Here is a 17,131-nt window from a genome sequence, read left to right as displayed (position 1 = left end):
AGAAAAATATCATTCTTGAGTTGCAAATTGAGCATGACAAGAATGTCTTGAAAGGAGAAGAAGGTGGATTGAACTGAGGAATGAGTCAGTGGCCAGATGGGTGACAGACATGGGCCATGGAGGTACAGATACCAGCAAAGTACATGCTACATTTGTGTCAATGTGCTACAATAAAACCCTCAATACTGTACGGTAATGTACAGGAAATCATAATTATTAAACAAAAATGATTTAATAAAATTGAACTACTGAAAATTTCATTTGCACACTTGAAAAACAAATTTCCTCTGTATTCTTATGAAAGACTGCTCCATTATCATTCCTCTAGATAAAAAGTCTCTGTACTCTGAATTTATCAGGGATTAAGCAGTCATACACAGGAAAACCAGTGACTTTTATATAATGCAGAAATATACAATGCAAAACACTAAACTTGTTTGTGTCACTCTGACTTAAAATGGAGCATATCATTCCCCATACTGATGAACTGCCTATATAACCTCTTCTTGTTTCCAGTCCAAATCCAATGGAACAGGTTTATGAGTGAACAATATTCAGTAAACTCTCAGATTGCCACTGTTGACTCTATACTGCAACCAAATATACATGGGTAGAGAATGTACAGGAAAGGTTTACACATTGAACCACAAAGTCCCATCACAGTCACTATTTTTTTTTAAATATTTAATAGATTTTTTTAGATGTACAGGAAAAGTTTACACATTGAACCACAGTGTCCCGTCACAGTCAGTATTTGTTTCTAAGATATTTAATAGATATTTGTAAATAAGATTCCTTAAAAGCCACTACCTCAATGTAAAATGACAAAAAACAATGTAGTAAAAAATATGTAATGTAGAATAGATGCATCAGCCTAGGATATTAAGTTGAAAAAAATTGAGAACGTGGAAGGGAGATAATGGTTTGGAACCCAAATATTAACGTGATTTTTTTTCATTACTAAATAATTTTTGGAAAGTGGAGTGACTTTTTGTACTATTGGAAATAAAGAACAAAGCATGGCATATTTTCTGGGTCTTGTTGAGCCTTTAAATCTAAATCTTTACCATGTAAATTAACTGTGGATATGTGAAGAAATGTATGATTTCAGATAGAGCTTGATTACCTATACTTGGGATTTGATCTGTTTATATATTCTCAAGATAATGGAAGCACAGGTCTTGTTTAGATATTTCTGTCACTTAGTGACATAGTCCACACTCTACATGATCTGTGGATCTCAGTGAATGTAAACATGAGTCTGCCTCTGCATGACTTGGACTGTGTAATAAAGTGTCCTGTGAGTCCTCAGTAGCTCCAGTTTTGCTATTACTGGATGTCTCACTGTGAATAATGTGATACAATCCACTGACATCATTTCTGACTGTGTTCACATAATCAAATTGTTGAAACTTTCCAAGGACTAAATTTGAACACAGGGGCTTCCTTCCACAGATTCACAAACATGAATGATATCATGGAGACTGAGAATGATTCATACTCCTAAGTATTTACGTACATGTGTTTATTATATGGGCTGTGGACACCAGTTGCAGAGCCCCAGGGAAGAAAGTATTTAAGTTTCTTCCAGGGCTCAGGAGAAACCTAAAAATAAAATGAGTCATGAATATGCAATAAACCTCACCTTTGCACAAAGAAATAAAAACTGGTAGAAATCTGATGTGCTGATATGCATGGCACTTCACAATCAACAAGGCAGGAAAAAGATGTTCATTTTCATGAGAGTCTTCCTCCTCCTTAATATTACACTTCTCATGGCCAATTTCATTGGTCCCAGGTGCTTTTGGAGAATAAATTTGGATGAAATAATGGATGAATATTTGGGATTAAGTTGTGCTTTCATCCTGGCAGCAGTTCAGACACCCACTGAAAAAGATTATTTCAACAAGACTCTTAATTTTCTGTAAGTAAATTTGTATTTTAAAATGAAATGAGAACATCAATATTTCTTGAGTGCTCTGAGGATGAAGATTAGGCAAATTCTTGAGTCTTCTGTCCTGGTGCTAAGTCTGACCTCCGAGAAACAACCTTAATTCTTTTACAGATTTAATCCTATATTCTCCATTTAATTAATCCAGTTGAGGTTTTGGTTTTACTCCAGGTTTCTTCTAATTTAAAGGTTGGAAGCTATGGAATAAAGGATTATCTACATTGATCTTTAACATAAAGCCCACCTTTTGACACTTTATATTGCACTGTAGACAGAGATGACTTATTGAAATTGATCCTGTAATATTGCATTATGTTTTATCCAAAGTACATGTAAATAAATGGTCATAAATTCTGCTGACAGTCCTTCCATAAGTGTGCTGCTCCTAGAGCATATTCTGGTTCCAGTAATATTCATGGCACATATAGTTGTCAAAAACTTTACATACATACAAACTTATGTCTCAAAGTCATTGCATGTTGTCACTTATTGACTTCTAAAACTTCATCAGTTTTGGAAAGAGAAGATACTTACACTCAGAAATTCCTACTTCATATGAATGCCTGGATGGATATCTTTGTATGTATATGAGCAAGGAATATTTAGCTCATTTGGGGTCAAAACATTGAAGTGTTTTAAAAGATAAAATCCAAAAGCACTGTGGCTTCGTACTTCACACTATTTATGTACAGTCACTGACTTTTATGTTTTGCAAAGTTCAATTGGGCACTCTCTCTTTAGAGTAAACCATATTTGGAACATATGGAATCCAATGATATGATTACATTCTTTGAATAGGCAGGCTATCAATAACAGTGGTGACTGCTTATGTCCCTTGTCACTGGCATGGGTGACAATTGTATTGTGGGATAGTTGTAACGTTTGAGGACAGTGATACAGGAGCTTTCTATTAGTTTTTTGTCATTATTTAAGAAAAATGTCTTCTCCATTCATTTATGAGTTGGTTAATCCCTGACCCTTTTAAAATATCTAAATCTTGTGGGACTTATTTCAATAATTTTAGTAAATATTAGTGCATATTTTACCAACTTGGTAACAACACCAATTTTTGTGGATTGCTGATCATTGTTTTAAAACACAGCCTTTAGACAACTAGGCTACACTGATGTTTCCTAAATTTAAGTTATAGGTAGTAGTTTGAGCATTGCACAACGTCTACTCTCAAATTTATTTTGTATATTAGTATAATTTTAATTAAGATTTGTGTGTGTGTGTGTGTGTTTGTGTGTGTGTGTGTGTGTGTGTGTGTGTGTGGGTGGGTGGTAATAAATAATATTAAAATGACCTATTTTACAGGATATAGAATGAAAACACAATAGTTGTATAAGTTTTAGTGAAAGACTGTATTTACTGCATTCTAATCATTAAATATGTAGGTGTACATAGAGTGTTCATTGATAAAATTATATGAAATGACAAGGATAAAACAGGAGATATTATTCTTTTCATAAAAATAAACAAAAGCAATGGTATTATCCCATTCCCATTGTCTAGTGGTCCACTTTTTTTTTACAAAAACTGTGAATATATCATATAAATTTACACAAAAAAATCTCTTCTATATTATAAACATATAATACTGGCATATACAAATATCACAGATATTTCCTTATTTTCCTAGTACTCAGTAGGATACTAGTAATGTTTTAGTGTAATGATAAAGGTTGTCAAAGATGTTTCCTAGAAATTAATTCATAATGAATAAAATAACCAGAGTGAATATATCACATTTGTTTGTAAATAGGAAGTAGAAGAATGATACATTAGTGGTGGGACAAGCCCTTAATCTCTGCACTAAACACCTGCCACTGCTGCATAATTGTGCATTTGAATTGAGGATAGTCTACAGGAAAGTATCTTATAAAACATTTGGATGTATTGCAATCTTATAACCTAAATAGTACTTGCACAAATACATACAAACTTAAATATTGGCATGTATCAATTTCCAAATTCATGTTTGATATTTGAATTTAATTAAAAATAAATCTTTAGAGAATATTTTATTTCAATAAAAGATTGAAAAAATAACAGCATGAGGATAGATATGAAGGGATGTGTCAAGTATTTTGGCCACTAATTGTAATTGATTATAAGTACAGGAAGCAAATATTTCTGGAGAGAGAGACCATTATGCATTGATAAATAATGGTTTCATTTCTTTCTTCTTTCTTTTTCTTTCTTTCTTTCTTTCTTTCTTTCTTTCTTTCTTTCTTTCTTTCTTTCTTTGCTTCTTTCTTCTTTACTTCTTTCTTTCTTTCTTTCTTTCTTTTTTCTTTTTTCTTTTTTCTCCCACCTTCGTCTGCATCCCAAATGCTGGTAGTAAAGGCCTGTGACAACACTCCTGGCTATGGTTTCATTTCCTTAACCAATTCAGTTAATTTCACAAGAAAATATCATAAACTCAGTGGCTCTAATAACGAATTTATTTCTTGCTCAATAATTTCAAAATGAAGACATGATCAGAATTACTGTTTTGTCAATATCTGTGGTTTTCTCTTTACCTTCTGGTCAAGCACTGAAAAACAAAAATGGAAATTATCTCTGTTGATGAGGTCAATACCATCTCTTATTTAAGGGACCAACACGATCATGAACTTTTAAAGTACTTACTATTTTCCAGGTCCACCTGTCAATCCACTTATAACAAAAGCCATTTGTTCCAATCTTTAGATGTGAGATGCAGAAACTTCCAGTATAGCATAGTAGTTCTATTGAGTACAAATGTTCATGTATAATCATCTGTCCATAATAAACACTGTACTCTTTTACAGAAAAACAACTACAAACCACAAATATGCTTTGGCATTGGTGTTTGCAATGGATGAAATCAACAGAAATCCTGATCTTTTACCAAATATGTCTTTGATTATAAGATACGCTTTGGGCCATTGTGATGGAAAAACTGTAACACCTACACCATATTTATTTCATAAAAGAAAAAAAAGCCCTATCCCTAATTATTTCTGTAATGAAGAGAGTATGTGCTCCTTTCTGATTTCAGGACCCAATTGGAAGGTATCTTTAAGTTTCTGGGATTACCTGGACAGCTTCTTATCTCCACGTGTGAGTTAACATTGTCCAGGAATTCTTAACATCATGTCTCTTTGGGGGACTTTGATAGCTATTAAGAAAGTTAAGGGATGTGGTTGGACTTATGCTTATGTCAATCTAGGTAGTCCCAGGATACTTACTATTCAGAAACATGTTAGACTTTCAACTAGGGATTACCACTAGAAGTTGACAGATAACTTCAAGGAGGAATAGAAGAGGCCATGGAGAATTGAGTCTGGCATGTTGGGAGGGAGAATCTTACAGCCTTGACTGACTGTCAGTCAGAATGCTTCATTATTTATACCAAGCTCAGCAAGCAGAGATTTGTTCAAGCTGTTCCAAAACATAGAGCTTATTATTTCTGTCCCCAGATAGGAGTTATCTTCATCTTGGTCATAAGATTAAATTATTATTAGTAAACTGTGAAATAACAGAATTACGGTGGAGTTAAAAGTTTAGTCATCAGAGATAAACTGGGATAGAACAGAAATAAATTTTACCAACATTTTCTTTATAACCCAGCTTTTAAATATATGGAGTATTTTTTTTTTTTTTTTGTAAAGGCATGAAATACCATTCTTAATCTGGCAACTCATGGCATTTCAGTGGTATTAGAAAGGATGAAAAGCTGCAATCCAGCCTGTGGAGTTAGTAATTTGACTACTTGTGAGTGTATGACCAACTATTAATTGGACATGGTTCTACCGGAAGATCTCACAATACCTCTCCTGGGCATATATCCAGAAGATGTTCCAAATAGTAAGAAAGACACATGCTCCACTTTGTTCATAGCAGCCTCATATATAATAGCCAGAAACTGGAAAGAACCCAGATGCCCTTCAACAGAGGAATGAATACAAAAAATGTGGTACATTTACACAATAGAGTACTACTCAGTTGTTAAAAAGAATGAATTTATGAAATTCCTAGGCAATGGTGGACAAGTAGGGCATTATCCTGAGTTAGGTAAACCAATCACAAAAGAACTCAAATGTCAGAATATAAACTGACATAATATCCCTGGTAAAACTTTTACACCCATAGTGCCATACCTTTAATAAGTCATTTTCTTTAATAATATGATCATATTATTTTGTAATTAATTTAAATTATTATATCATTATCAGTATATAATATTATTATATACTCTGTAGAATTTATTGCTATGTTTTATCTTGTTTTTTTTTCTTTTGCTTCCACATTGTAAGATACAAGATTAGAACTTCACAAGTGAACTTTTGTAAGAAAGAGGAGTTATGGGGTTCCATTACCTCGTTCTTCCATATTTTTCCACATGAAGATTTTTGCATCATTATAAGATACTTTTTTTGGCATGGTCCTTAATTTTTTTCTTTCTTTTTTTTATTAGGTATTTTCCTCATTTACATTTCCAATGCTATCCCAAAATCCCCCATACCCTCCCCCCCTTTCTCCCCTACCCACCAACTCCCACTTTTTGGCCCTGGCGTTCCCCTGTTCTGGAGCATATAAAGTTTGCAAGTCAAATTGGCCTTTCTTTCAAGTGATGGCCTCCTAGGCCATCTTCTGATACATATGCAGCTAGAGTCAAGAGCTCCAGGGTACTGGTTAGTTCATACTGTTGTTGCACCTATAGGGTCTTTAGCTCCTTGGATACATTCTCTAGCTCCTCCATTGGGGGCCCTGTGCTCCATCCAATAGCTGACTGTGAGCATCCTCTTATGTGTTCTCTAGGCCCCGGCATAGTCTCACAAGGGACAGCTATATCTGGGTCCTTTCAGCAAAATCTTGCTAGTGTATGCAATGGTGTCATCGTTTGGAGGGTGATTATGGGATGGATCCCTGGATATGGCAGTCTCTAGATGGTCCATCCTTTTGTCTCCACTCCAAACTTTGTCTCTGTATCTCCTTCCATGGGTGTTTCGTTCACATTTCTAAGAAGAGGCAAAGTGTCCACACTTTGGTCTTAGTACTTCTTCAGTTTCATGTGTTTTGAAAATTGTAACTTGTATCTTGGGTATTCTAAGTTTCTGGGCTAATATACACTTATCAGTGAGTACATATTGTGTGAGTTCTTTTGTGATAGGTTTACCTAACTCAGGATAATACCCTACTGCTCCACCATTTGCCTAGGAATTTCATAAATTCATTCTTTTTAATAGCTGAGTAGTACTCTATTGTGTAAATGTACCACATTTTTTGTATCCATTCCTCGGTTGACAGACATCTGGGTTCTTTCCAGTTTCTGGCTATTATAAATAAGGCTGCTATGAACATAATGGAGCATGTGTATTTCGTACTAGTTGGAACATCTTCTGGATATATGCCCAGGAGAGGTATTGCGGGATCTTCTAGTAGTACCATGTCCAATTTTCTGAAGAACTGTCAGACTGATTTCCAGAGTGGTTGTGCAAGCTTGCAATCCCACCAACAATGGAGGAGTGTTCCTCTTTCTCCACATCCTTGCCAGCATCTGCTGTCACTTCAATTTTTGATCTTAGCCATTCTGACTGGTGTGAGATGAAATCTCAGGGTTGTTTGGATTTGCATTTTCCTGATGTTTAAGGATGCTGAACATTTTTTTAGGTGTTTCTCAGCCATTCAGTATTCCTCAGGTGAGAATTCTTTGCTTACCTCTGAGCCCCATTTTTTAATGGGGTTATTTGATTTTTCTGGAGTCTACCTTCTTGATTGTTTATATATATTGGATATTAGTCCCCTATCCTATTTAGGATAGGTAAAGATTCTTTCCCGACCTGTTGGTGGCCTTTTTGTCTCATTGACAGTGTCTTTTTCCCCGCAAAAGCTTTGCATTTTCCTGAGGTCCCATTTGTCAATTCTCAACCTTACAGAACTAGCCATTGCTTTTCTATTCAAGAATTTTTCCCCTGTGCTCATATTTTTGAGGCTTTTCCCCACTTTCTCCTCTATAAGTTTCAGTGTCTCTGGTTTTATGTTGAGCTCGTTGATCCACTTAGATTTGACCTTAGTCCAAGGAGATAGGAATCGATCAATTCACATTCTTCTACATCCAGTGGTGCCAGCACCATTTGTTGAAAATGCTGTCTTTTTTCCACTGGATGGTTTTTGCTCCCTTGTCAAAGATCAAGTGAACATAGATGTGTGGGTTCGTTTCTGGGTCTTCAATTCTATTCCAATGGTCTACTTGTCTGTTGATATACCAGTACCATGCAGTTTTTATCACAATTGCTCTCTATTACAGCTTTAGGTCAGGCATGGTGATTCCACCAGAGGTTCTTTTATCCTTGAGAAGGGTTTTTGCTATCCTAGGTTTTTTGTTATTCCAGATGAATCTGGCAATTGCCCTTTCTAATTCATTGAAGAATTGAGTTGGAATTTTGATGGGGATTGCACTGAATCTGTAGTTTGCTTTTGGCAACATAGCCATTTTTACAATATTGATCCTGGCAATCCATGAGCATTGGAGACCTTTCCTTCTTCTGAGTTCTTCTTTAATTACTTTCATCAGAGACTTAAAGTTCTTATCATAGAGATCTTTCACTTCCTTATTTAGGGTCATGTGAAGGTATATTACATTATTTGTGACTATTGAGAAGGGTGTTGTTTCCCTAATTTCTTTCTCAGCCTTTTTATTCTTTGTATAGAGCAAGGCCATTGACTTGTTTGAGTTAATTTTATATACAGCTACTTCACTGAAGCTGTTTATCAGGTTTAGGGTTCTCTGGTGGAATTTTTAGGGTCACTTATATATATTATCATATCATCTGCAAAAAGTGATAATTTGACTTCTTTTCCAATTTGTATCCCCTTGGTCTCCTTTTGTTGTCGAATTGCTCTGGCTAGGACTTCAAGTACAATGTTGAATAGGTATGGAGAAAGTGGGCAGCCTTGTCTAGTCCCTGATTTTAGTGGGATTGCTTCCAGCTTCTCACCATTTACATTGATGTTGGCTAATGGTTTACTGTAGATTGCTTTTATCATGTATAGGTATGGTCCTTGAATTCCTATCATGAATGGGTGTTGGAATTTGTCAAATGCTTTCTCCTCATCTAAGTAGATGATTATGTGGTTTTTGTCATGAGTTTGTTTATATAATGGATTACATTGATGGATTTCCATATATTAATCCATCCCTGCATCCCTGGAATGAAACCTACTTGATCAGGATGGATGATTGTTTTGATGTGTTCTGGAATTCGGTGAGCTAGAATTTTATTGAGTATTTTTGCATTGATATTCATAAGGAAAATTGTTCTGAAGTTCTCTATCTTTGTTGGATCTTTCTGTGGTTTAGGTATCAGAGTAATTGTGGCTTCATAGAATTAGTTGGCCAGAGTACCTTCTACTTCTATTTTGTGGAATATTTTATGCAGAAGTAGAATTAGGTCTCCTTTGAAGATCTCATAGAACTCTGCACTAAACCCTTCTTCTTCCTGGGCTTTTTTTTTTTTTTTTGGTTGGGAGACTATTAATGACTGCTTCTATTTTTTGCGGGATATGGGACTGTTTACATCATTGACCTGATCCTGGTTTAACTTTGGTACCTGGTAACTGTCTATAAATGTGTCCATTCTGCCCACGTTTTCCAGTTTTGTTGAGTATAACATTTTGTAGAAGAATCTGATGGTGTTTTTTATTTCTTCAGGATCTGTTGTTATGTCTCTCTTTTCACTTCTGATTTTGTTAATTAGGATGCTGTCCCTGTGCCCTCTAGTGAGTCTGGATAAGAGTTTATCTATCTTGTGGATTTTCTCAAAGAACCAGGTACTCATTTTGTTGATTCGTTGAATAGTTCTTCTTGTTTCCACTTGGTTGATTTCACCTCTGAGTTTGATTATTTCCTGCCGTCTACTCCTCTTGGGTGAATTTGCTTCCTTTTTTTCTAGAGCTTTTACATATGTTGTCAAGCTGCTAGTGTGTGCTCTCTCCAGTTTCTTTTTGGAGGCACTCAGAGCTATGAGTTTACCTCTTAGAAATGCTTGCATTGTGTCCCATAAATTTGGGTATGTTGTGGCTAAATTTTCATTAAACTCTAAAAAGTCTTTAATTTCTTTCTTTATTCCTTCCTTGACCAAGGTATCATTGAGAATAGTGTTGTTCATTTTCCATGTGAATGGTGGCTTCCATTATTTATATTGTTATTGAAGAACAGCCTTAGTCCATGGTGGTCTCATAGGATGCTCGGGACAATTTCAATATTTTTGTTTTTGTTGAGGCCTGTTTTGTGACCCATTATATGTTCAATTTTGGAGAAGGTACCATGAGGTGCTGAAAAGAATTTATATCCTTTTGTTTTAGGATTAAATGTTCTGTAGATATCGGTTAATTCCATTTGTTTCATAACTTCTGTTAGTTTCACTGTGTCACTGTTTAGTTTCTGTTTCCACAATCTGTCCACTGATGAAAGTGGTATGTTGAAGTCTCCCAATATTATTGTGTGAGGAGCAATATGTGCTTTGAGCTTTACTAAAGTCAATTTAATGAATGTGACTGCCCTTGCATTTGGAGCATAGATATTCAGAATTGAGAGTTCCTCTTGGAGGATTTTACCTTTGATGATTATGAATTGTCCCTCCTTGTCTTTTTTTTTTTGTTAACTTTGGGTTGGAATTCAATTTTATTAGATATTAGAATGGCTACTCCTGCTTGTTTCTTGAGACCATTTGCTTGGAAAATTGTTTTCCACCCATTCAGTCTGAGGTAGTGTCAGTCTTTTTCCCTGAGATGGGTTTCCTGTAAGCAGCAGAATGTTGAGTCCTGTTTGTGTAGCCAGTCTGTTAGTCTATGTCTTTCTATTGGGGAATTGAGTCCATTGATATTAAGAGATATTAAGGAAAAGTAATTGTTGCTTCCTTTATTTTTTTTAGAGTTGACATTCTGTTCTTGTGGCTGTCTTGTTTTTGGTTTGTTAAGGGATTACTTTCTTGCTTTTTCTAGTGCATGGTTTCCATCCTTGTATTGGATTTTCTCTGTTATTATTCTTTGAAGGGCTGGATTCGTGGAAAGATAATGTATGAATTTGGTTTTGTCGTGGAATACTTTGGTTTCTCCATCTATGGTAATTGAGAGTTTGCCTGGGTATAGTAGCCTGGGCTGGCATTTGTGTTCTCATAGTGTCTGTATAACATCTGTCCAGGATCTTCTGCCTTTCATAGTCTCTGGTGAAAAATCTGGTATAATTCTGATAGGCCTGCCTTTATAAGTTACTTGACCTTTTTTCCCTTACTGCTTTTAATATTCTATCTTTATTTAGTGCATTTGTTGTTCTGATTGTTATATGTCTGGAGGAATTTATTTTCTTGTCCAGTCTATTTGGAGTTCTGTAGGCTTCTTATATGTTCATGGGCTTCCCTTCCTTTAGGTTTGGGAAGTTTTCCTCTATAAACTTGTTGAAGGTATTTGCTGGTCCTTTAAGTTGAAAATCTACATTCTCATCTACTCCAATTATCCGTCAGTTTGGTCTTCTCATTCTGTCCTCATTTTTCCATATTTTTCAACATGAAGATTTTTAAAATCATTATAATCACTTTTTAAGGAGGACAAAATACCATTCAATCTAACTTCATTTGTATATATTTTCCTAAAGGTGTACAACTTATGAATCCCAATTATTTGCACCAGAATTACCTGGGTATATAGTAAGAAGAGGTTTTCTAATCCAATTTGCTGCTAACACTTTTAGGCTGCAAAATCTAGTTAATATTTTTACAAATACTTTGATCTTATTGTCTGTTTCCTGAGGAGGCACAGAGGCAGACATTGCCAGAGTAATTCAGAATAAAACCTAAAAAGGAGATCTCTGGAAGCTTTATATGAGTCACAACCTCTAGTGTAAAATATTACTGTCAAGTAGGGCAATATAAGAGTATCTCTTCCAAATGCTATATCAGAAATATGTACAGGACTCTCCTCTTCAATCTTAGAAGTATTTATGGATTATGGCATAAAAGCCTTTTTAAAAAAATATTCATCAAATATCCCCAAATTGTAAAAGTATAAAAAACCTTTCAAACATTTGAAACAGAGATATCAAGACCAAAACTGAAAGACAGAAGGCAGTCATTATAACATCTGAATACATTTGTTACAACTTTGTCAAACAGCTATGCTTGCTGTTCCCAAAAGAAGTGGATGTGCCAGGCTTCCACGTTTGCTCATTTGAATCAGAGAGAAAAAGTCATAGGTAATCAACTGTTTGCAGGTAAATATAATTACAAGTGTTTTCACATGAACCACACATCATGCTGCTCTCTGTGTTGTAGATCCTTCAGCTTACCTATGGACCTTTCAGTTCCATCTTCAGTGATGATGAACAATATCCCTATCTCTATCAGATGGCCCCAAAGGACACATCTCTAGCATTGGCAATGGTCTCCTTCATACATTACTTCAACTGGAATTGGATTGGCCTTGTCATCCCAGATGATGATCAAGGAAACCAATTTCTTTTAGAGTTGAAGAAACAGAGTGAAAACAAGGAAATTTGCTTTGCCTTTGTGAAAATGATCTCTGTTGATGATGTTTCATTTCCACAAAATACTGAAATGTACTACAACCAAATTGTGATGTCATCCACAAATGTTATTATCATTTATGGAGAAACATACAATTTCATTGATTTGATCTTCAGAATGTGGGAACCTCCCATTTTACAGAGAATATGGATCACCACAAAACAATTGAATTTCCCTACCAGGAAAAAAGACATAAGTCATGGCACATTCTATGGATCACTTACTTTTCTACCCCACCATGGTGAGATTTCTGGCTTTAAAAATTTTGTACAGACATGGTTCCATCTCAGAAACACAGATTTATATCTACTAATGCAAGAGTGGAAATATTTTAACTATGTAAGCTCAGCATCCAATTGTAAAATACTGAAGAACAATTCATCTGATGCCTCATTTAATTGGCTAATGGAACAGAAGTTTGACATGACCTTTAGTGAGAATAGTCATAACATATACAATGCTGTGCATGCCATAGCCCATGCCCTCCATGAGATGAATCTGCAACATGCTGATAATCAGGCAATAGACAATGGAAAAGGAGCCAGTTCTCACTGCTTGAAGGTAAAAGTTTCTTCTATTGAAAGAAGTTTGGTGTCTTCAATTGCATAGTTGTTTAGAGTCTTTCAGATGCCCAGACTTAAAGAAATAAGAAATATATTCCAAAAGAGATAGGTTTCCAAACATTTTACCTTAACAAAACCAAATCTATAGATTGTTATGAATGTGATTGGAAAAAGAATTCACAGATTAGCAATGAAAATGTGTGGTTTTATACAGAGCACACAAATATCTATTAGCATGCCCCTTCCAATATTGGATATAAACAGTCTTTCCTCATTAATTTTCTCCATGATTAGAAGATGAGTTTATATTTATATTTCTCAATTATATGGAAATCATTTGGAGGAATTATTTTCATTAGTGTTTCCAGTGATTTTGCCAAGAGTGTAGGCTTTGGAGAACATTCTGTTTTTTCTGAGAGTAACTAAACAAGAAATAGTGTTGGTATCCTTTTCTGTCTGTATATGTGTTTATAAATGTGAATGTATGCTTCTCACTGAGTATATGTATATTTTCTACTCTTTCTGTGTATCTGTGTTTATATTTGTGTTACTTTCAACATATATGTTTATCTCTCTGTATGAAAGTAGAAGTGAGCAAAAATTTTTTCTATGTAGGAATTTCTTTCTATGAGTGTTTGTTTATATGTGTGCATGTTTCTTTGAGGTTTTGTCAGAGTAGGTTTCATTGTGTAGAAAGTATGTATTTTTAAGTGTTTTTAAGTACTTATATATATTTGTACCTGCTTTACTAAGTATGTGTCTGCCTATTTCTTTGTACTTGTCAAGGCCTCTGGCTTTCTTTTTGTCTTTAGGTGTGAGTATAAAAATCTCTGTGTGTCAATATTACCTCTCCCCGTGTTTTTCTGTCAGTCTCTCTCTCTCTCTCTCTCTCTCTCTCTCTTTCTCTCTCTTTCTCTCTCTCTCTCTTTCTCTCTCTCTCTCTCTGTGTGAGTGTGTGTGTGTGTGTGTGTGTGTGTGTGTGTGTGTGTATGTTTGTGAGTGTGTTGCATACCTATGTTTGGATCTGCTTTTTTCTCTGTTTGTGTTTGGTATTCTTCACTGAGAAAACTGAAATTCTTGTAATATTGTGATAATTTCATTTATGCAATTGCATTTGTTGTGATTCCTCTCTCTCTCTTTCTTTCTTTCTTTCTTTAAATATATTTGCCTTTGTTATGAAATCAGAATGAATTTTATGACTGGAAGGAATGATATATACATTCTGGTGCAATGCTTGTATTTTAGGTAAACTCCTTTCTAAGAAGGGCCTACTTCACTAATCCTCTTGGGGACAAAGTGTTTATGAAGCAAAGAGTAATAATGCAGGATGAATATGACATTATTCACTTTGGGAATCTCTCACAACACCTTGAGATTAAGATGAAGTTAGGAAAGTTCAGCCCATATTTACCACATGGTCGACACTCTCACTTATATGTAGACATGATTGAGTTGGCCACAGGAAGAAGAAAGGTAAGTGTGTGCTAGCTTACTGGTTTATAATACAGAGCAGTAAACAGTGTCAGATGAATACACGGCAACATATTGAAATGAACAATTTAGTCACATAAGGAACCAATTTCTAGTCTCCTGTATATTTCTTTTTTTTCATTTTTCACATTTTTACCAATTATTTGAAGATTTCAAACATGCATAAAATATACCTTTGTCATATCAGAACCTGTATTTGAAATTTAATAAATAAAAAAAAACTGTTTTTCCCCACTGTTTGATATTCTTTCCTTTAAATTAAACAAAATTTTCTTCACATAATTGCGCTAATGAAACATTAATTTCCTCCCTTACCTTAAACTTCTGGAACAGGTATTGATATGGAAGAGGCTAATGTTACAGTTATGAAACACCAATAGTCATAATTGCTAACCCTTGTCATTATATCCAAAAGTGTTTACCGAATAATAAAAGGACATTCAACACATTCACTAATGAACACAATTACAGAAAATAATATTCATAGAAACATCACTTTTTAGTAAATTTGAAGAATCCACTCACTCTTTTACATAAGATGACAAGAAGGTCAAAGGAACCTATAGACAGCACTAGAACAACAGAAAAATAAAGGCTATTGACACACCTCAAGTACAGCAATAACAGCAACCAGACAAAAGCAACAAGTAATTTTCAGTTATAATTGAACTTTTGTGTTCACATTCTCTAAATGAAATCAAAGACAAAAAAAAAAAAAACTGGTTTATTTTTTAAGACATTCCTAAGTTGCCTGCAGAGGCAGGCAAGGAAATGAAAACACATTCATATACAAGAGGAGAAAATTTCTTTATTAAAAAATGGATAAAAACAGCATAATGTTTAATAAGAGGGAAAAAGGTCATTCAAAAACAATACATTTGATGGATATGTGTGGAATAATTCTTGACAAAAACACCTACCAAAAGAATACAACACACAAAGGAAAGATCATTCTCTGAGACCAGGGAGTTTTTTTTAAATTTTGATTGTTTTATTTATTGAAAATAACTTGTTATTCTCACACAATATATCCTAATTAGAGTTTCCATTCCTTCTATTGGGATGTGAACAATTGTCTGTTCTACTGGCAAATATATTATAGTTAATATGCCTATTTCCTTCCTTTTTCATCAGATCCACTTTATGTCACTCATTAGAAGATGACAGGATTCTATGGGAGAATAATAAAATACAACAAGTTTAAACAAATCTAAGCCATCAAAATAGAACAAAATTTTCATAACACATTATGGTAACTAGACATATGAAATTGAGCTAGGAGAAAAGACCACGAAATCCTACTTCATACCTCATTTGAATAGTAGTGAATGAAGCATGAGTTAGTGATAGACAATTGAGTGACAGTTTTTCCAAGTTTAGTAAAAAGAATACTTTATTTTTGAAAATATAATTCAAACTGTCAATTCGATAATCAGAATATCTGGAAGTACTGATACAAATTATTTATTCCACATTTGCATGTGAACAAACATAAGAAGAAGCACCTATAAACTATTAATGTCAAACTGTAAAAGGAATTCCTTGGACAAAGTGATGTTATATGTCAATGGGAATTCTACACAAACACCCTGAAATAGACTCTCCTTTTCAAAGCCAGCCAAAACACAAAAATCTGGTAGTCAAACACTGTTGGTACCTTCTTTTATCACTGATTAACCATAGCATAATTACCAAATACAAGGGACAGTAGAAAAATTTTTGTGACTCACAAATGCCCTGTTCCCCTACCTGGAAATTAACCTTATATAAACTGAATGTACTCAGGACTTGGGAGCAAAAGTGTGAAAATACAATCACATTGATATTTGAGCCCAAATGAGACCAACTCATTGCTTCCACTTGACTATTCTATCTATTGTACACAGGATTTCTTGAGGTTTGTGGGATGAGACTAATTCTCAGCGTTGCTTGTAAACTAATCAGAGTTAATACACATTCACAACTGCTGATAATCCTGGCTTGTTCATTCTTTTTTCTACTTTGGATTTTTGTCAACTCTTTATCATTCACTCTGAAAATTGTTAGTTTTGGAGCTGTGCTCCTTATAAAATATTTAGGAAGCACTACATGGCAATAAATGAGTGTTAGATACTCCTCATATGTATCTATGTGTCACACTGCATGAAAATATAAGTATTATATATCGCAGTATACTTTAATATTTTATATGAAGAAACAGTAAGTAAATAGCAAGTTTATATAATATTATATATATGTGTGTGTGTGTGCGTGTGTGTGTGTGTGTGTGTGTGTGTGTGTGTATACAAACACACAAATTTATTATTTTTTAACTTTGTGCATTGAATAGGGCCTGATATGTAGTAGGGCTTTTATGGGGAAAATTTGCAATCATATTCCTAACATTCAACTGGTATAAAAGAGGCTAAAGCCAAAAAAAATCAAAAGAAAAGAAAAAACTAGTTTTATTATCAGGCTGTCACAGAACTCATTTTGTAGACCATGATGGACTCAAAATCAGAAATCTACCTGCCTCTGCCTCCCAAGTGCTGGAATTAAAGGTGTGTGCCACCACTGCCCAACTGCCTTTGGCTTCA

At 34.6% G+C, this 17,131-nt stretch overlaps 1 protein-coding gene across 2 annotated transcripts in view; it reads left to right on the top strand.

The window, feature by feature from the left end:
* The first annotated feature begins 1,727 nt into the window (after window positions 1–1,727).
* Window positions 1,728–17,131, top strand: part of Vmn2r41 (vomeronasal 2, receptor 41) — a 23,647-nt gene continuing 8,243 nt past the window's right edge. For both annotated transcript variants that reach the window (XM_017321895.1, NM_001105073.1), the window contains exons 1-4: window positions 1,728–1,924; window positions 4,747–5,038; window positions 12,250–13,062; window positions 14,310–14,537. In XM_017321895.1, the coding sequence (XP_017177384.1) occupies window positions 1,728–1,924; window positions 4,747–5,038; window positions 12,250–13,062; window positions 14,310–14,537 (1,530 nt within the window). The remainder of the gene's footprint in view (window positions 1,925–4,746; window positions 5,039–12,249; window positions 13,063–14,309; window positions 14,538–17,131) is intronic.

Source organism: Mus musculus, chromosome 7 (genome assembly GCF_000001635.26).
Source record: "Mus musculus strain C57BL/6J chromosome 7, GRCm38.p6 C57BL/6J".
NCBI lineage: Eukaryota > Metazoa > Chordata > Mammalia > Rodentia > Muridae > Mus > Mus musculus.
This window is presented reverse-complemented; position numbering and strand designations above follow the sequence as displayed.